Source organism: Silurus aristotelis, assembly GCF_946808225.1.
Source record: "Silurus aristotelis genome assembly, chromosome: 6".
NCBI classification, from domain to species: domain Eukaryota; kingdom Metazoa; phylum Chordata; class Actinopteri; order Siluriformes; family Siluridae; genus Silurus; species Silurus aristotelis.
In genome coordinates this window covers 21,546,475-21,568,671 of record NC_139579.1, presented here as the reverse complement: position 1 = coordinate 21,568,671, position 22,197 = coordinate 21,546,475, and the positions used below count along the sequence as shown (strand labels likewise).

At 36.8% G+C, this 22,197-nt stretch overlaps 2 protein-coding genes across 10 annotated transcripts in view; one reads left to right on the top strand and one right to left on the bottom strand.

The window, feature by feature from the left end:
* Window positions 1-3,933: 3,933 nt before the first annotated feature.
* On the bottom strand, window positions 3,934-5,540 carry lft2 (lefty2). Its single transcript, XM_083545347.1, has 4 exons — window positions 5,175-5,540; window positions 4,792-5,026; window positions 4,449-4,685; window positions 3,934-4,344 (listed from the first exon to the last, which is right to left on the bottom strand). The coding sequence occupies exons 1-4, from the start codon at window positions 5,437-5,439 to the stop codon at window positions 4,020-4,022; spliced, it is 1,062 nt and encodes a 353-aa protein (XP_083401473.1). The 5' UTR covers window positions 5,440-5,540; the 3' UTR covers window positions 3,934-4,019.
* Window positions 5,541-9,143: 3,603 nt separating this feature from the next.
* Window positions 9,144-22,197, top strand: part of cdc42bpaa (CDC42 binding protein kinase alpha (DMPK-like) a) — a 47,560-nt gene continuing 34,506 nt past the window's right edge. For 5 of the 9 annotated variants that reach the window (XM_083545619.1, XM_083545621.1, XM_083545618.1 and 2 more), the window contains exons 1-4: window positions 9,186-10,459; window positions 17,707-17,798; window positions 20,642-20,725; window positions 22,026-22,121. In XM_083545619.1, coding sequence (XP_083401745.1) covers window positions 10,282-10,459; window positions 17,707-17,798; window positions 20,642-20,725; window positions 22,026-22,121 — 450 coding nt within the window. In that variant the 5' untranslated portion in view covers window positions 9,186-10,281. Of the gene's footprint in view, window positions 10,460-17,706; window positions 17,799-20,641; window positions 20,726-22,025; window positions 22,122-22,197 lie in introns of all 9 variants that reach the window. The other 4 variants (XM_083545622.1, XM_083545623.1, XM_083545620.1 and 1 more) reach the window with 1 other exon arrangement.

Here is a 22,197-nt window from a genome sequence, read left to right as displayed (position 1 = left end):
TCAGCACCGCGGCTCCGTCAGCGCGCCCCGCCCTCCGTGCTGGAGTAAAATCTCTGCAGTCAGACTTGGTTTATTTCTCACAGCACAGCGCCCCCTGCTGCTTACTCGCTAGTGATGGAGCATTGGTTCTTTGAATCTCGTTAATCAAAATTAATCTTTTTTTGAGTCGTTTAGGTCATTTTGTTCCTTCAATCAGAAATAATAACATTTTTCATGTCCAAAAAGCAAATCCCCCCAACACATCTACACACATTCATTTTATTGTTCCAATAATGAAAATATGACAGTGCGGCTAAGGACAAATTACGATAAACAGGATGAGTCGCTCACCTCCCATATCTTATTGTAAAGACACGTTAGTTCTTTTGTCACGTTACTCTCATAATTATTGTAACAATAATGTCAAAATTAAGACAAAACAAACGAGTCGGACTAAAAGAGTCGACAGGTAGACTGCACAATTCTGTTTCCTGTACATGAGATTTTGCAGTGTGTTGCTCATGTGCGTCCAGTAGAAAATGAATCAATCTCCGAGACGACTCGTTCATCTGAGTCACATTAACGACTCGTTCAAAATGAACGAATCGTTTATGAAAGACCCATCATTATTACCCGCATACTGTCCACACAGTAAAACTTTCTTTCAGCTTCTCCCAATAGGGGGCGCCACAGCGGATCATCAGTATTCGTGATCCGCATGTTCGATTTGGCCCGTTTTATGTTGGATGCACTTCCTAACGCAACCCTCCCCATTTATCCGGGTTTGGGACCGGCACTAAGAGTACACTGGCTTGTGCAACTCTAATGGCTGGGTTTGGTTCCCTGACTGGGGATCGAACACAGCGTGAGAGCGCTGTATCCTAACCACTAGACCACCAGTAATGGTCTAGTTTCCAATATACACTTGTCCGAGGGCGAAGTGAGCATTCACATCCGTTAATAAAAACTTAATGCAGTTAAACGCTAAATATTATACAAAATCACCAATACAAGCTCTATACATCTCTTCCTAGGCTTGAAACTTCAAACATATAGTTTATGAATTTTTTTCCCGGTATAATTTTCCTTATTACTGTTTCTTTTTTCCGGTTGCATTTGGGGAATCTTCACATTGATGAATGCATTATTTTATTACCATGTCTATGAGCAGTATTTATTTTTGGTGTTAGCATGATTATAATTAATGATTGGGCCTATTCCAGATCAGTTTGGTTAATCTAGTGAATTCATGTATTAAGGTTGTAGTACATGCTGATGAATGGCAGACCGCAAGTTTGTTTAGTCTCAGCCTCGCACAGAGAGTTATTATTTATTATTATTATCATTATTAAACTTGAAAACATACACAACAATACCAGGGGTATAAAAAAAAAACTAGAGTTAGTGCAGTGTCACTATGGCTACTTACTCCCTACTGGAAATAAGATTTGTTTTGCGCATGCATGAAAATGCTAAAGAATCCATAGTGCTAGTTAGCCTCTAACCCCTGCGGAAATAAGTAGAACAGTAAGGTAGAACATATCATTAGAAAATTCAATATTAAATGTAAAATGCACACACACACACACACACACACACACACACACACACACACACACACACACACACACACACACACACACTTGACCTGAAAACATTGCTCTGCCATTCTCATTTGTGGGAATTTGTTGTTGCATCTTCTTCCTCTTCTACTTCGTCTTCTTCTTTCGGCTGCTTTTATTAGGGATCGCCACAGCATCCATCTCCATACTACTCTGTCCTCTACATCTGCCTCTTTCAAACCAACTACCTACATGTCTTCCTTCACCACACACATAACCCTCCTTTTTGGCCTTCCTCTTCTCCTCCTTCCTGGCAGCTCCATCTTCAGCATTTTCCTCCCGATATGCCCCATGTCCCTCCTCTGCACATGTCCAAACCATCTCAATCTCGCCTCTTTCACTTTGTCCCAAAAACGTCCTACATGCACTGTCCCTCTTATAAACTTGTTTCTAATCCTGTCCATCCTCGTCACTTCCAATGAAAATCATCATCTTCAGCTCTGCTACCTCCAGCTCCACTTCCTGTCTTTTACTCAATGCCACTGTCTCTAAACCACACAACATCTCAGGTCTCACCACAGTCCTATAAACTTTCCCTTTTACACTTGCAGATACCCTACTATCACAAATTACTCCTGCCACCCTTCTCCACCCACTCCACCCTGCCTGCACTCTTTTCTTCACTTCTCTTAACACACTCTCCTTTACTTTGCACTGTTGACCCCAGGTACCTAAACTTCTGACCTCTTCCATCAACCTGTCCATCACCACTGCAAAAGGAAAAGGGTTTAGAGCTGATCTTTGATGCAGTCCCATCTCCACCTTGAACCAGTCTGTCATTTCTACTGCACACTTCACTGCTGTCACACTGTTCTCTTACATGTCATGCACCACCCTCACATACTTCTCTGACACACCTGACTTCCTCATAAATCTGCCACCGGGGAGAACAGAAAGGCAGCGATGAGACTGTTTAAAAGGCTTAAAATGCTTTTTTGACACCAGAGGCAGGAGGATCCTCGACTGAAGGAGCTGCAGAAGCAATTTTATAATGTATCAAGAATTATATAAAATATAATAATAATAACGTAATGTTTTAGGGGATAAAATGTTTACAAAAACCCTGAAATCTGACTTTGTTCTGCATAATCATTTACTTATTTCTGAATGTATTTCTGTATTTATGATTTCTCAGTACAACATGCTAAAAAAGAGGATGTCAATCAATCATCAAAAGTGATCATTGTAAGAGTGTTGCAAAAAAGTGATTGTTGTAAAAATGTTGCACTTGACAATTTGCGTTAAAGTTGGTAAATAAACAGAAGTTAATTGATGATTATAAATGTTTCAGATTGGATGCATGTAGTCCTATCTGTAGTCTGATTTGCAGCTTTATTTGGACCTAAAGTAAATATATTTGTTCTTTCAAAGTTGGAATAGTTTGCGTTCCTGTGGTTTAGGTGGCAAATAAGATATAATACAGGTGTAAACAGAGGTATAACCAGCTGTCCTTTAATTCCTGCTCCCACAAATGCAAGGGGTCTGAGTGTAGTCTCTTTTCTCTGTTTTAGAAAAATCTGAGCATGTAAATGAACCTTGTACAGTTTAGAAAAGGAGATATAATTATTATCATCATAATTATCATCACTATTGTATATCAAATCCAAATGTTTTTTATTAGTACAAAGTAACATGGTTCTTTCTGTGGTCTATGAAAAAAATGAAATATTGAATGAAAACATAAAAATAAAATTAAAACGCAGACTTGTTATGTGTAGTGTAGTTTATTTATGTCTGCTATAATTTGTATATATATTTTTTCTTTTTTTATTATATTTAGTTCTAACTTGCAGTATTAATTCTATAGGATAAATCAGGATAACAATAATTGCTGTGTATGATTCTTTTTGGAATGTAACTCATATCCAAATTAAACCAATCACTGAAATCAAAGCGTTTAAAATAATTGACATCCATCACCATTGAGCGAGATGTTTATTGAAGACTATGTCCAGTATGAGATGCAATCAGCTGTACATGAAACTGCACATTGCAGTGGCATTGTTCTGTGTATTAAATGTGCTAATGGCTGCTTCGCTTCAGGTGTTATGAAGTGCTCGTTAGCATTTCACAGATTTATGCAGTTAACTCCTAATTGCTAACTAATCCGATGTGTTATTTCTTGAACTAAACAAAAACCTTCTAGATTCTGTCTTAGTCAAGCTAACCCTGAAGCTATTTGATATAAATTCTCAATAATTTGCATGGTAACATATTAACATATAATGCAATCTTACATGTATAAAGGTTATAACGTCAAGAAGGATTAAAAAAAATGTTTTTTTTTATTTTATTTTCCGAGAATAAGAAAGAAATCACACAGTGCCTTTTATGATGCAAAATAAACTAACGTGACTCAAGACAATATTATACTTATTATTTATAAGTGCTCGGTTAAAGAGTGAGAAGTCCTTGTTTTTAAGATATGGAAATTTTGTCCATGGAACATCCGCACTTTTCAACGATCATGTTGGGAAACTCGGCCACTTCAATCTGTGTGTAATCGCCTTTCTTCAGCAGGTACATGACCGGCAGAGGAGCGCTTTCCACCACTGAGCACGATCTCGGTCCATAGCCGTAATTGCGCTTGGGCTGTTTGCATCCTCCTGTGCAGCGGAAGGCCTGGTATCCAGCAGGCTCCAGGATCCAGTACTGCGCCCACGTTACTTCACGGAAGTTGATGTAATAGTCTTCCCGACAGCACGCTTGATTGTCGGCGTCGCGTCTACAATCGCCCAGGGACCTGTATATATAAAATAATGCATTAGTGATACATGTTACAATCATAAAAATTCAGAAACATACAGGACAGTGGTGACTGTTGGGTCAATCTACACCTATAATTACCCATATTCCTCCAAGTTCAAGGTGTAGAGAACGAGCTCAGGTGTTCCTGTGTTCTTCTCGTTTTCAGTGGTGAATCGCACTCTCTTTGCCATTTCGGCTGCATAACTTCCAGGCCTTTCTCCTTCGATCCGCACTTCCAAATGCAATGGGCTTGCTGGCGTTTTAGACCTGGACCAGTAATGAACCGCTTGGGTCACGTCAAAGCTCCTCCAGCCGACCTCATTCACTGGCACCAACCTATTCAAAAGATAGGAGTAAACATGAAATAATGCATTCCTGCTCTATCAAGCAGCGTGTCAGAAATCAGGTGTCTTGTCTAGATAGAATGCTTCATGGTGCTTACCTTGAGTCTACTAGAGATGTGTGGTTGGACTCGTTGCACACCCAGTATATGCTCACTCGGGCATGATTGACTGGTCTGTGCTTCTTCTTCTCGGTCACAGGCTGTTTACGAGAAGCGGTCTGATAAAGTTTCAGTTCTGCCATGGCCACCTCGTTGTTTTCTTTCAGCCTGGTCTCCATGTCAAACACGAAGTGCTGTCGATTCGTGTCTGAGTATTTCATTTCCCCAGTTATATCTAGAAAAATATGAGTATAAACATTTAGTCGGACACATACTATACAGTCTAATAATAACTCGTTTCGGGTGTGGTAGTGTTTTGCACCGTTGGATTTATTTGTATGTTTAATACTAATAATTATTATAATTAAACAATTAAATCTTACCTGTGTTGCCATGAATACGCCTGAGGATTCCAGACAAGCTGGGCAGAGACCTTCTCTTCCGAGCATGGTGTAGTTTCAGCATGGACAGATACTTGCTCTTGATGTGATTCGGGACCACGAGATTTTCCAAGTCTCTTTTCTGGAGCCCGGGCATTTCCGTTAGACCGAGTTTTTGTAGAATGGCCTCCTTCATGTCCTCAGTGGAGTAGGTTTGCGCCAAAGTGATGAGCGCTGCCCACCGCAGCAGGTGGATGAGGAGAGCCATGTCGTAGTGTCCTACTATTGTGAAGTGACTGAAAGTGCCCGTGCTCACCTTATATTCAGACCGACCCCCTGTATCACATCACGTCTAGACCACTTTACAGCCTTAACGGAGTGGTGGTGGGAGGGGGGGTCTCAGGAGTCTGAGCCACTTCAAAGACACGTCGTTAATTGTTAGTCGTTACTTAGTTTTTTTTCTTAGATGAGTGCCTCAAAAGATGCTACCCAAATAATGCAAATAATGCTGAATTTAATCTGGACAGTGGGGGTTGCATTTCTGCAATACAGTCAAAAACAGTTATGTAAAAGAAAAGTCTAAACTTCAAAAATTCAGCTTTAATAGCTGCAAGTTTCATTAAATATGACATTATTCTCAATCATGACAAAATATGGTACAAGTTTGTCTCTTGCTTTTAGGTCTATTTAGATGGCTTAAATTTACAGGAAAAGTTTAATCAGGAATTACTTTGTCTTATATAAAGTTATTATTACAAATACATACCACAAGGCTGGGCACTTGAAAATGTGGATTGGAAAAAGTTGTTTTAAGGGGGTGATTATCTATTTCTGCTCTACGATCAGTCAGACCTTTTTTTGTCCCACTAACAGGAGGACTAAAGTTGGCCTCAGTCTGCCTTGTGTATTGGCTTATAAGTTCCCTATCAGACAAATCAGGCCTCCGAATGGTCTGATAAATCAACCATTCCCAGACAAATAACCAAATATGCTCCCTGCAGCCTGCTGTTAATAATGTTATTAATGAAGTTATTTAGTCATAATGGAGAATTTCAGTTATTCTATTCATGCATTATTCATACATTACTATTTAATTTCATTTTATATTCTGAATGTTAATGTTTTATGATTATGTAATTAATATAATTATGTAATTAATATAAATAATAAAAAACTTTTGTTTGTTGTCTACACATCTGATTACACATGATTTATATCACATATCTATTCACATACAGCTTTTATTTTTGTATATACTGTATATCATTTAATATATGTATAAATGTAAGTATTTAAAGCTTGGTTTTGGTAACAGCTAATTACATCTTACATTATTACAACAAAGTTTCCTAGTAAATGAATATCTGTTTCATGCTATAATATTCATATATCCAAATTATATTTCAATTATTCATAAATCGAATTCTGTCCATGAAACAGTTAACCATCCAGATGTTCATGAGTTCTGATGTCAGTGAAAAGTTAATACTCCTAGACTTGCAATTCATTACATGGGCTGCACTGCCTATATGATTTACCTGCCTATTCCAAATCTAATTACACAAAATGCCACTGGTCTAACATCTTAATTGAATAAGTGGAGCCTGCAGGTTATGTTTTCTGTAAGTATTGGCTACCAGTTCTTCCAATCTCATGTGAATACACATATACATTTAATTTGATTCATTTACCTTAATTCTGTATTAAAATTACTTTGCTTTTTTATTATTAAATACATTACTTTCAATGTGTTCAATATAGAGAATGTCCCCATGTATAAATAACTTATAGATATACTTTATCAGTTTTTAGTTTAATTTAGTGACAGTCTACAAAACCTTTGAACTTTTCCTGTAATTATTTCAAGTTTAAAGATCGTGACTCTTTACACCTTAAACATGGATGAATGAAAGAATATATAAAAAATTTTATGTGTGTGACTAAGGCTTATACATAACACACACATTTACACTTACAATGCCACAATGGCAATAAAGTTGTAATTCATATTTACAAATATTTAACGATGCACAATAACAATAAAGTTTAATCTAATCTAATCTAAAGTAATATTTGTTAATAAGATATTCAGCATGATAAATATTGATGTGAGTGAGGTAAATATAAGAGAGATATCTTAAAGCCAAAAGGGTCAAAAAGTTAGTCTGGCCAACAATTCAAAAGGCTTTGTGCAATAAAGCCTATAAAATCTTATAAATCCTGGCACCTTAGTAAAAGTTTATAAGCTTTCAAAAATGTATAGTGTACTAGTCTAGTGTACTGCCTTATTATCGTTTGCCTGGCAGTTTACTTCTCAATACACACATATTATATAGACTCATTTATTTGCTATGTGGCATGGTATTTTATGTTGGCTAGAGCCTGCTACATACTTTAAAGATCAGTTAGATGATCTAGATGGAAGGTGGGAATTGTCTGTTTTTTTCGTCAAATGATGAACAATAGCCTAGTGGGATAAAAACAACGTTAAACATTGGTCCTTTTCTTTTAGTCTTTTAATCAAAACGCAACTCCAATAAACACATTAGGGGACGTGTTAATGATAGGCTGCGTGTAGCACATTAGCATCACAACGTGGATCCAATGACGACTAGCCGCTTTACAGGCTACTATTCAATATTCATTTTTCTGAGTGACATATGTGTGCCACTTATATATATATATATATATATATATATATATATATATATATATATATATATATATATATATATATATATATATATATATATATATATATATACATATTTAAATCATATATTTTTATTAAGGCACAGGCAGATTACACAGAAATAGTCAATATATACAATGGTATAAGGTAATTACTTGTATACTTTAACATAGGGTCCGATGTAGTTTTATACTCTAATTTGCATTTATTAATAAAAACGAGCCAACAATCCCACTTAATCTAAAATTAATTTCTTTATTTGTCCAGCAGATGGTGCTATTACACTGTCAGCATTATCATAGTATCTCTAAGGCTTGCATTAAGAAACAAGGACAAATTTGCTTACTGTCTATTAGAATTTTGTCTATGAAATGCTACTCACATTTACTGATGTCTTTTAAACCTATTATGTATAAGCAAAACTGACTTCCTTGTTTTTTCAAATAACAGTATTTTTTTTTTTTTAAGGCGAAGATGGCGTGCTTATATATTGATTTCTTTGGGTTTCTTGTGATAATGATAATCTGTGATATGGTATAAATTCAGTTCCCATGTTTCGTTGAGTTTTGTCTTGAACATCTCAACTCTAGGTACTATACAACATTTTCCTCTGAAAACCCTTTTCGAAGATGTTGCTATTAATCCCTAGAGGTGAAGTGCACAAATCTACTAATTAGAAAATGTCATTGCAACTCTGCAAAGCAGATCTGAATAAATATTTTTTTCTCTATAAATATATTTATGGGTGGATTTGTTGAAATCACATATGCACAATAAACGTTATTTTATTTTTGCAGAAGGAAATTTACAAATAAGATGTTAGTTGTAAAAGACTGATTGACAGCAGGACCCATGGGACTACCAGTGTGCAAGCTGGTCAGGAGAAAAGAGCCTGGGGGAGGAAACACTGTCACAAAGAATCGATCCGTGTTTCGGGGCTAATGGATGAGCATCAGCCAATAATACACCAGACAAATAAATAATGAATCACGAAGAGATGCCAGATCACAGGATATCTGTAAGACATCATAAATGTTCAGCTGACTAAATTGTTCTTCTGCAGTAATATCTCCAATAATCGTGTCCTTGTGAGTGATTTATGAATAGCGGAATCGGCGCTTCCAGCATCCCTGAGAGTTTCCCCATAAAGCAAAACAGCTGTTGTGTGCTGGTCGCCATGTTGGTGTGGATATCACTGGCTCAATTTCAAATGACTCCTGACTCCCTTTATAGGGACACTATCCCGGATGTAATACAGTGGTATCTGCGCACTGTGTAGTGCACTACGTGCATGGAGAAATTTAGGATGGAGCCCTTTTCCTGCCGCTGCAGCCGCATTCCCTGAGCGCGGTGGGCTGCGGGCTGAGGTCGCGCAGGGGAGAGGCACGGCTTTCCACAGCGCCGCGGGACTCGGGCAATGCGCGTCGCTCATTTTCGCCTGTGGAAAGGACCTCTTTCTTTTATAAAGGACTTGCTTTATTTTACACGGACCGTCTCTGCTGTCTATCAACTAATTTTTTCTTTGGAAGTTGTGTCAAGTTAGTTAGCAGAGCTAGGTTTTCGGCTATCAAGCCTGGCTGCTATAGCTACAGAGCAGTGTCATTAGCTAGCATCCAACTTACTTTGTGGTTAGCCAAACGCACTTTTTTTTATTTTTATAAAGAGGATATAACGAGCGTGTTTGTATGCGTTAACGCTTCACAAATTATTTATTGTACTGAGTAGAATCGCTTAAACTAAGGTTTATTCAAAGGTTTGTGTTGTCTAATGTCTCGCTTTTAAAGAGTTAACCCTCACATAGCGTCCAGCTAGCGACTTAGCATCCTAGCATATATTTATCTGCTCCCAGGTTCGCTCGCGTGAGCTGCTTGTAACTAAAGATCAATTGAAACACTTTTTAATCTCTAAATATTTTTCTTCAGAATTGTATATTTGAAAACATGATCAAATTGCTTTTTATTTATATAATGGGACACCGTTTTATTAAGAAGCAAGACGTGTGAACAGGCGAGCGACATCCTGTCTGGCGAATCTATTTCTAATATAATAGATACATAAATAAATAAACAAATACGTTGAAATTATACTTTTAACTTAAACAAAATGTAGCGGAGAATATCAGGCGAAGCGAAATAAATACAACTAGTTCCAAGAAGATAGCTAGGTTTCTAGCTGAGGCAGTGTGATAGCACCATGGTTCTCTGTTGTGTATGAATGGGAACATGAAGTGTTTTCTTCTGGAGCTAAGCTAGCTCTCTATCTCTTTCTCTCTCTGTGTGTGTGTGTGTGTGTGTGTGTGTGTGTGGCCTCAGCACAGACGTGGCTAGCTGACTCCTTTATTATTGTCAGTGTTTAGATCTTCAACACAATTGTGTTAGATAGTGTAAAAGCGAGGACCGTCACATTTTTTGTTCCACCATGTCGGGGGAAGTACGTTTGAAAAAGCTGGAGAAGCTGTTCCTGGATGGCCCGGTCCAGTCTAATGGCCAGTGTTTCAGTGTCGAGTCTCTTCTGGACGTCCTCATCTGCCTGTATGATGAGTGCAATAACTCTCCTCTCAGGAGAGAGAAGAACATTGCTGAGTTTCTGGAGTGGGGTAAGTGTTACGCACAAGGTGACTAGATTGAAATTGATCTTCTGATTAGATGCACGATGAGCATTGAGCATTTTAACAAACTGCACGGCTACAGACAGGTGCAGACTGTGGTCCTTCTGGTATTTGGCACACATCCATTTACACGACTGATCATCACTTTATAGACCCACTGCTGGTGGGAGGTTGTTTAGCTTTTGGATCGTCTTGGCGCTGACCCTGACCTGGAAGGGTCTGTTAGTCTTTCACTATGAAATCTCCAGTTTACTGGAGTGATGGGTTAAAGCACAGATGCAGTTTCCACTCCTAATTTATCTAATCAGCTTACTAAATACTCTTCCTGAAAGAATATGGATGTGTTTGAGTAATGAAAACGCTCAAATGTACAGAACAGGGGATAGCCAGGATTGGGAACCCATGGGTTACAGGGTTTTTATTAAAAAGAAAAGAAAATTGTTTGCGTAGCATGTAACTGGTGTACAAAGTAGGTGCGCCAAATAAATTGCACATTAAGTACACACAGCATTCAAACCTGTTCTGCCTGATTCACTCATACCGAGAGCACACACAATAGCCTGCCACTACCACATCTGTGTAAGTAGTGTACTACTCTGTGTGATAATGGTTCACCAAATTAAAAGCTATCAGACCAGCCATGATCTCTTTACATTGATGGAAAGAAGGTGTTGAATGGCAGAAGCAGTTGCCAGATCGTGCATCGCAGAATAGTGAGGGTTTGCTTACATGCAAAGTGGATGTACATGATATACAGCCCAAGCTAAATGAGAGTAGCTGCTGGTAAACTAGTATATGCGTTACTGCATTAATTTTGCGCCAATGCAAATTAATTGTAACTTTTATTGACAAACGTTTAATTCAAAGCGCGTTTCTGTTTGGCCATTTTTAACGTAAAAATTTTAATTCAGATATAAAAGAGCCAAAATTAAAAAGTTTAAGGCAACACACATTCATGACGTCCTTTCTTTACTCGGATATAAAAAAAAAAACATTTCAGCGTAAATATTTTTTGGATCACCAAGCATTCGTTTTACCGATGTACCAAGTCTAAAGCACCAAAAACTGCCATGATGCACACAGCCAACAATTAAACCCGCCCGTGTGGAAACATAGCAAGTTCAGTTTGGTGTCCTGATGATTTCCATAATTTAAAACACTATAATCACTTTAAAACATTTACAGGAATATTTAGTCTTCATGCTCTGTGTGTATGGCTTTACTAATAATACATACATTTCCATAAAGCATCTATATTTGTCCATTCCCATGTTGATTAGATTATTAAAAACTTAAATTATTAATTTAAGGCACATTTAGAACAGATAAAAATCTTCGATTGAGTTGCGATGAATCGCGATTAAATATTTTAATCTCTCTCTCTCTCGCTCTCAATATATATATATATATATATAAAATAAAAATACATGTGTATGTATGTGTATATAGATAGATCATGTGTTTGTGTGCTTGTGTGTGTATATAGATAGATAGATAGATAGATAGATAGATAGATAGATAGATAGATAGATAGATAGATAGATAGATAGATGCATGCATGCATGCATGCACTATAGGTTGCTAATTGCATGTTTGCATTGTTCCAGTTTTGGGGTCCTGTCCCAGAGTGTTTCCAGTGTGCATTCATCTTTTAGTCAAGTAACAACATGCTGTTAAATATCTAGTAGTCATACCTGCATACTGAACTGCAAAGCTGAGTTTAACATAAAGGATCAGTGTGTATGATGCCACAAGCAGGACCGCATTCACATTGTTGCTCAATAACTGAAAATGTGTATATACACAGATTATCAATTTTACCCTTAATACAACATGTACTCTGATATAGTCCCTAAGTGAAATCAACTGGCCTGTAAATATTTTTTCATCTCTTTAATTAGATGCACAATAGCCAGAATTGTAAATATTAGTTCTGGTCCTTTGTTCCCCCCTGGCTGAAAGTTGTTCCCAGCATTACCTTATAACCTTCAGCAGGTCAGCAAAAACGTATCAAACTGTACTGTGCAAGTTAATAGATATTTTTTTAAAGTGCATCTGTAATATAGTAACTCTGACTGTATAACGTTACATGTGTTAAACCTATACAGCTCTCACATTGCAGTCGTTAAACCTTTGCATCGTCTGTTCTACACAAACGACAGCTGTGCCTTTAAGGGGACTTGTGTAGCCTATAAAAAGGATAAGTCTTGGAAAATATAAACAGTTGTTCCTATATCATGGGAGTTATTCTTGGTGTTGCAGCATTCCTTTTTGTGTTGGAGAATGCTTCAAATGTACACTAAATATGCTTCAAGTCATTACTCTATTTGGTTATTGTTATTAGCTAATTATTTTCTCCCTCTTTGTTGAATGACATCTGATGCCCAGGCCCTTGATATACATTAATTTCTAAATCATCCAGATAAAGCATCAAACAGATGTCCGTTTCTTATTGGAAAATGTGATGTAACTGTTCTCCTCCTCTTACAGAACTGTTAACATGTAGCATAGTATTAAGAACTGCACTAAAACAAGTGAGTGTAAAACAAGGAATTTACATCCCCTCTGTCAGCCAGATTTGTTATGATGGTCATAACCTTGTGATAGCACATGCTTTAGAGACGTTTTAGCTCAGCTAACTGGATACAGATGATGAACATGTCACCTGTTCAAATGATGAACCTTAGTGATTTGTCCAGTTGGAATGTCGTGTGCCAGAGAAACCACCCCAATTATTTTTAAAAAGGCAGTTGTATGAGACAGTTTTAGACATTACTTGCTCACATTAAGACATAGTATTCTTCTCATTTATTGGCAAGGGCACAGTTTTTCACTTCTGTAAGTCTGATCCAGCATGGTGATTTTAACATTTGTAAATTGGTAGCCCCATGCTATCTCCACAGTCATCTGCGTGGAACACAAAACAAAACGTGAGGCTGATTGCAATATGATCGACATGTGAACGCTAGACAAGATCTACCCTAGAGCGCTCCTCCATCGTGCCCAAGGTTTCAAATATCTTGGCTTTCAGACCGCTGGCTTGGTTATTATCAGTATTGGATCAGTACCAGATATTGATTGATGGTTGGAAATACTTTGGTGTTATATTGGGACAAGGACAAAGGGATACATTTTCTGATTAAAGTGCAATCTCTTCTGAATCATCAGTTTTGTTGAATTACATTTTATTTCAAACAAACCACTTTGGCTTAATGCGCTACAGGAAAGCTAAAACAAAAGATAAGGGTTTAGCTCTGTAAACTTGGGTTTTAAGGCATGCATAGGTCTGAATGTCACAGATTCAGAGCAAGCTCAGTGGTTTTTATGGTTTATCTGTTTAATGGAAAATGCTGACTAAAGGAACGATCCCTGACTTCTTGTGGTATTTCAAGAAGGCCAGTTATAAGGGGGGTTTCACATCTCATAAATCAGAATCACCAATCCATACAGATCAATTTATTTATATTATGCTGAGCCTTTACCAAGACTGAAGGTGCTTTCTACAGTGCAAGTAACAAAACTCGGGCAGGTTTTGCAATAAAGAAAATTCTAGGTGTATGAATATGAGTGGAAAATGATAGAGCCTTGTTAGAATCCAGAGCTTCAGCTTTTAACCTAAATGTTTTTTTTTTTAATGTATATTGTTTCTCCTGTAATGCACTTTTTGACTATAAAGCCCTTATCACTTAATAGTCGCAACTAAAATGCTTATTTTGAATGTGCAACCTTTTAAAACACATGATCAGAGGCCTTTTTTTTTATGTTCTTTGCTCTCCTCTAAATAAAAACAAAAAAAATGAACTGCTCTGATTAACATTCTTGTAACATAATTTTCTCATTTTATAGCCGGAAATGTCCGAGACATGTTGCGCTATGAAAATAATGCACGCGTTCTGACCAATCAGATTCAAGCCAAAGAGTGTGTGAAAAATGCAAAGACTATGTACTATGAACTATGTATTATTATACTATTACTTATATTGTCTGATCTATCAACAAGTTCATTTTTTAAAGAAAAAATCAGTATATGAATATAAACGTTCTGTTCAGGATGGATGATTGTTTGCATGTGCTTATATCTTCTTTGCCTCTGTTTGCTCTCAGCTGTATCTGTAGTCACACACTTGAGTAGGAGTGTGACCCCGAAGTGGTCAAAGAAGTTGCATGTTTGGACAGGACTAAATGCATTTAAAGAATTTAATAACGCTTAATTTTTGCATATTAATTCACACCCAAGAAGACTTTTTTAAATGATGTAGTATAGGTTTAGTATTTGTATTGGGTACGAACTGTTGAATCTCACCTTTTCACACTATGTGGCACTGATCCCTTTATAGTCTCAGTTGAAATGTTTATTTAAAATGTGCAAACTATTATTGTTTACTGACATAAAACACAAGCTCAAAGGCCTTTTAGGTTTTTTTTGTTTTTTTTTACTGGAGCAGACTGACTAATCTACTTAATTGCATAACCGCTTTAGCTGCCTGCTGTAGTGGATTCTTACCCTCTATGGAAGTCATGTTGCACTGCTTGCTTGTTGCTTTGCCTTTATATGGTGTCACATTGCAGGGCAAACCCAGGCGATGAGCAGTATGGTTCATTTAATTTATATCCAAATGTCTACCTCACTACACAGAGGAACACTGTTTCTGATGTCAGGGTGGCACAAATAATGTTTTAATACATGATTTTGATTATGGCTATGACAGCTTGTATCAATTTAGGGAGTATTTGTATGATGTTTTTTTTTTTATAATTTTTTTTTTATAGCTTTTCATGTTGCACTGTATGTTAAATGTTTTCACCCCTTAGGTTAGAGTTTACTGCTAATTGCAGAAAATAGTAAATTAGAGGGTAGCAATTGCAGTTGGTAATTTAATGTACTTTACACACACACACACACACACACATATATATATATATATATATATATATATATATATATATATATATATATATATAAAATATAAATACACACACTACATATTAAATGGCATATACTAGAATATTCACACACAAGACAAATATTAATGCAAAAGCCCTCTACAGAAAGATCTTGGCACGAAAACGTGTACGGTTACACTTCTAATATATCGCTCTCTCTCCATCAACTTGAAACAACACAAAAAGTTGAGTGCTCGTGCTGTGCATCAGGTGCAGAAGTCGGTTAAAAAAAAATAAAAAAAGAAGCCAGCGTTGCTTAAGAGGTTGCAGAAGCAGAAGGTCCGCTTGTCGGTGCTCAGAACACACTGAAACAAATCGGTTTGCATGGCGGTCGTCCCCTCTTCTAAAGCTGGTTTACAAGAAACCCCGCAAACAGTTTGCTGAAGACAACCTGTCCAAGAGCATGAATTACTGGAGCCGTGTCCTGGTCTGATGAGACTAGGATAAACTTGTTTGGCTCAGATGGTGTCCAGCATGTGTGGTGACGCCCTTGTGTGGAGCAAGAGTGCTGTAGGTACGGGGAGCTGCGGTTCGTTGAGGGAAACATGGATTCCAACATGTACTGTGACATTCTAAAGCAGAACATGACGCCCTTCCTTCAGAAACTGGGCCGAATGCCAGTTTTTGAACAAAACGACCCCAAATACACGGGCAAGACGACAACCGTGTTGCTGAAGAAGCTGAAAGTGAAGGTGATTGAGTGGCCAAGTATGTCTCCAGACCTGAACCCTATTGAGCACCTATGGGGCATCCTCAAGCAGAAGGTGGAAATGCACCATGTGTTTTACATCCAGCAGCTCTGTGATGTCATTTTGGAGGAGTGGAAGAGGATCCCAGCAACAAACTGTGCAGCTATGGTGAATTCCATGCCCAGGAGAAATATGGCAGTGTTAGAGAACAATGGTGCTCACACAAGCTATTGACACTTTTGACATGTTCACTTAGGTTGTACTCACTTTTGTTGGCAGTTATTTATACAATAATGGCTGTATGATGAGTTATTTTTGGAGGACAGTAAATCTGTACTGCTATACAAAATGTACATTGACTACACTAAAATATAAGTTTCATTTCTATTGTATTGTCCCTTGAGAACATATAATACAGAGGTTGCTTAAATATGAGGGGTGTACTTTTGAGTGTGTGTGTGTGTGTGTGTGTGTGTGTGTGTGTGTGTGTGCGTGTGTGTGTGTGTGTGTGAGAGAGAGAGAGAGAGCGCACGCGTGTGTGTGTATAATGTGTGGTGGTGTGTGTGTATATAGACAGGTTGATAAATCTCACATTCAGTAGTGATTAAATAAAAATAGTCAGACTGTCATTTTACCATGGCATTTGTTAAACTGGAGATTTGCAGGATGTCAGTATATTTGCAGGATGCCAATAAGGTCAGAATTAAAAAGTAAATAAAACATTTTTATGCTTGCATAAAGTTTAGCATACAAATCCTGTGTTGGCCAAAAACTAGATTTAACCTTTCGCAGGCTTTTTTTTGTTATTGGCAGAATAAAACCATCTCAGCATCCGGCAGATTTCTCCAAAATACCACACATTTACTTCTATATACTGACTAGAAAAAGGAAAGTCTTATGGAGTAAAAATGCTTGTTAAACATTGTATTGTATAAAACTCTATGGAAAAAGACAGAGCGACACACTTGTGCACCTTCTATTGTTAATGACTGGTGTTTTTCATAAGAAAAGATTGAAGCCGGGATGTGTTCCTACACGGTTGTGTTGTAAAGGCTCTTTAACTGCTTGCTCTTTGCCCGTTGAGGAAATGGATACACCTGTGCCACGGGCACTGTAGGGAATGTGGACTTGATGGTGTAGTAGTGTCAATGAACCCACTGAATCTTGTTTTGTTTTAGACCAGAGGGGGTAACATTACCTTGTTTTCTTGTAACTGAGCTCTTGCTAGCAAAGTGGCATGGTTCATTGCTTAATCCGTCAATGGTTTGGTGTCCAGACTCTTGTCTTCTTGTTGCATTCCTTTAAAATGTTTACTTTTCAAATAATAAAATCATTCAGTTCCTGATATGATCAGGTATAATCATATCATGAAAATGAAAACCCCTTTATTTTTAAGATTCATTACTGATGATCAGTTGGTGAGCAATAAAGTGCTTTTGCAAAACAATCGTAAATTGTAGAGGCTTGAGATTGTTTATTCAGTTTGTAACAATTTTTGTTTCACTCATGTTTTAAGATGTCGAGTAAAGGAGCCCAATGGTAAAATGGCTTGTTAATTTCCGTATACTGACCACATGATATTTATTTTCTGTGTCTCTACAGCTAAACCATTCACATCTAAAGTGAAACAGATGAGACTACACAAAGAAGACTTTGAAATTCTGAAAGTGATTGGACGAGGAGCTTTTGGGGAGGTGAGTAAAAGATTCATTAACCCAAGCATTATGGAGAGTGGAGTCAGAGTGGAGGAACAGTGAACATTTTAAATGAATTTACAAATAAAAACAATATAGATGTTTTTTGCACCACTCCGATTATAGTCATCATCTGTGAAAAGACTGCACATCTTAATTACCAAATTGAAATATTTTGAGGCTTTGATGCTCAGACAGCTAGACGTTTCCTGCAGCATGGGTACGTCGTATAATTCCCTCTGTGGTGGCAAATAGACATTTTTGTGAGTTTCTTCTCCATTCCTTTAGATCTACAATCCAGATGTGCCGTTACAGTGTGGCATCTGTCATCAAAGTGATTGTATTACACCATGCTTGAGATTTGGTTTTCCACAGACTTGTTTTATTTTAATTAATAAGAATTTATTTATTTTTATAAATTTTTGCACATGTGTAATCAAAACAGTGCAGCATCTCAGGGTATGTGTTTCTTTTTAGGGTTGCTCAGGGTATAAAATTGGTTGACTGCAGTAAAAAAAAATGAAATAGTTCATTTATACTAAATAAAGTTGTCCTTGTTGAATCCCAGTTTGTGTTTATTACAGTTTATCACATCACTAACTTCTATAGCTTGACTAATTACGTTTATGCAACAGAAATGGCAATTAATCAGATAAAAAAATTTTAGCAAGATAATTAATTATAATATGATTAGTTTATATATATAGGTTCAGTATTGGCAGTAAAACTCTCAAGGGAGTTCTGTAGGAATGTTGTTGCACTATTTTCATAAGTTGGAAAAGTGATGTGTATATTAATAGTGTTTTAAGTGTTGTAGCTAAATTGCAGTCTCTTCTCTCTGCATAGCCATTGGGGCCAAAGAGGCTTTTTCAATTAGCATCATAAGCTGTTTTTTTTTACCTCCATCACTGCAGTTTGTTAATGGTGTAACTGAGGCAGCGTGCTGCATTGAAGTACATGCTTCCCATCATCATCAGAGGTGGCTCTGATACAAAGAAGGGAGAAGTTGACTTTTGTCTTGGTGTTTACTCCCCTGTAGTTATCCAACTCTGTCTGGAATTTGCAGTGCTCAATTGCTGCTTTTTTTGGCTTATTAGCTAAGAAAGTAAATCACACAGTTGCTTTAGTTGAACTTTTCAAACAGCAATTCCAGTTTTCTGTATTTGGCTGTTTAATGGCTCGAGTTTGATCTGAAATTGCATTTTATAAATTTTAATATTCTACTGTCCTAATTTTAAGTGTACCTTAAAATTCTTAAAAATCGTATTAATTGCAGTAAGTGCTACATTTACATTTATGGCATTTGGAAAATACCCTTATCCAGAGCAACCTTTTCTCATTTATACCACCGAGTAGTGGCAGACTGTGAGCCCTTGTGGGGCAGGACTCACAACTGTGGAACTCACAACCTTTCAGTCAAAAGTCCAGTCTTTTACCACTGAGCTAGCACTTAACTACACTTTAACCACTGAGCTAGCACTATACCAACATGACACACATGATGATGTTTCTGTATGCCTTGCACTTGGTTAATTTGTTAACAAATGATCAATGACAATCAATTAGCTTTAGCTATTTATAGCTATATTAGCAACGGTGTTATTAGGCAGCATTTGCAAATTTACATTAGTCTAGGGGTGTCCAATCCTTTCCACAAAGGGTGTGAGTGCAGGTTTTCATTCCAACCAAGCAAGTCCACACCAAATCCTACCTGTTTAAATGATTTTCATTTTCAAAGACTATCAGGTGTGACCCTTGATTAGTTGGAATGAAAATGCATTGGTGTGTTTAGCGGTTAGCAATCATTAACATGAAAATGCTATTCAGTTAACCTAAAATATTTAGCCTCTCCTAAAAGAGGTTCTAAAAGAATGTGAGCCTGCGCTTATATGTTCGTTTTTACAAATGCCATACTACCTGTAATACATGTTTTATCTGTACGTATCTGAAACCTGAGGGATGTGTTTCAAAAAGTATCAAATATTGTATTTCCTTGATTTATTATGTATATAATATTAATATTAGCGCATTTCATGTTGAACCATTTCTATCATTTAGATACAAGGTTATAAAGTAACTCCATTCTTTCATTTGCATGTATATAAATATATTTAAATAAATATATTTTTGAGATGCAACAGAACACAAAATAGAAAGGGGGCACATTTCAAAAGCTAGATGTTAATTGCTGTAGCTTGTTATTATGAGAGCGTAAGGCTAATTGCTGTCACATTGGCCAACATCACCAAAGCCTTCCAGCATTTGGTTGCTTTGATTAAACGTTTTTTTTTGTTGTTGTTGTTTTTAAGCATACATACTTAAAAATGTTTGTGGCGTTCTTACACCACAGTTAAAAGGGCATCCAATAAAGTTTTAATTTGTATTACATTTACCTTGTTAACTTATGCAGACTCTCTGTGGATGATTAGTTAAGTCACTGACATTTATCTTGAAAATCAGCTTCATTAAAATAGAATGGAAACACGACAATTTCTTTGTATTTTCAATGGTTATTGGGAGAAGAATAATTTTTCTGTATTACGAGTGTTATTGATAATAATTTTTCATTATCATCCGTCTGTCATGTTATCCTACAGACAGTAATTACCCAAAATCTTTTTATTTGTTGCTATTTAAACCAAGTGAGCCATGCTACAATTCAATAACCATGATGAGTTTGGGGTACCAGATTTTGGACTTAATGCCCAGATGTCATTGCAAGAATAGGCAACTACAAAATGCAATCACAAACAATTTTATTGAGTTTGAAACATATCCTGATCGTGAAAAATTATTTCAACAATTTATTACAGATTTTTTTTTTTCTATTTTGTATATTCCAGGTAGCAGTTGTAAAGGTGAAGAACTCTGACAAGGTTTTTGCAATGAAGATTCTCAATAAGTGGGAGATGCTGAAAAGAGCTGAGGTACAATGATGTCAAATGATGACAATAATGTGGATATGTTTGTGGAAATTCTTCTTCTTTCGGCTTCTCCCATTAGGGGTTACCACAGCAGATCATTCGTCTCCATACCCCCCTGTCCTCTAAATCTGCCTTTTTCAAACCAACTACCTGCATGTCTTCCCTCACCACATCCATAAACCTCCTCCTTGGTCTTCCTCTTTTCATCCTTCCTGGTGGCTTCATCCTCAGCATTCTTCTACAGATATACCCCAAGTCCCTCCTCTGCACATGTCCAAACCATCTCAATCTCGCCTTCCTCACCTTGTCTCCAAACGTCCTACATGCGCTGTCCCTCTAATAAACTCGTTTCTAATCCTGTCCATCCTCGTCACTCCCAACGAAAACTTGAAAATCTTCAGCTTTGCTACCTCCAGCTCCACCTCTCTAATCCATAAAACATCTCAGTTCTCACCACAGTCCTATAAACTTTCCCTTTCACTCTTGCTGATACTCTTCTATCATATATCGCTCCTGCCACTCTTCTCCACCCACTCCACCCTGCCTGCACTCTTTTTTTCACTTCTCTAACATTTAAGTTTGTGGAAATAAGTCCTATGAATTGCATCTGTAATATCTATTTGAATCAGGGATGTCAAATGCAATGCGTTAGTAACGTGTTATAGCAAATTAAATTTTACGGCACAAATTTAACGCTCGATTAATGCAACGCACATTTCTGTTTGACCGTTTTTATAAAAAAAATATAAATAAATATAAAAGAGGCAAAATTAAAAACTGCAACGCAACACACATTTATTCACGATGTCTTTTCTTTACTCTGATATAAAAAAAAGAATAATTCAACTCCACTGAAAAATAATTTTAATAACAAAAAATTTCAAATCCAAGTTTCAAATCAAACACCAAAATCAGCCATAATGCACATATCCAGCAATTAAAACCGTCCGTGTGGAAACATAGCAAAAGTTCTGTTGTGTCCTGATGATCTACGTTATTTAAAACACCATAATTACTTAAAAACATTTACAATTTGTTGGCTTCACTAATAATAAACATACATTTGCATAAAGCATTAATATTTGTCCATGCCCTTGTTGATTTAAGTATTAAAAACTTGAAATTTATTAATTATAGGTACATTAGAACAGATAAAAATGTGCGATTAAATATTGCAATTAAATTACTCGCATGACACCCCGAATTTTAATATTATTTTTAATATTAATAATTTAAATTTTAACCTGTTTATTTGGAACTCACAAGATGGTGCTGAAAAAGTAACTCTTATGTTTGTATGTAGACGGCCTGCTTTCGGGAGGAGCGTGATGTTCTGGTGAATGGAGACAGCCAATGGATCACAACACTACACTACACCTTTCAGGATGAAAACTTTCTGGTGAGCCTACAATGACGTCATTGATGATTAATCTGTTTTGTTGATTGTGCTAGTGCCCTGGCAGCAACATTTTTCA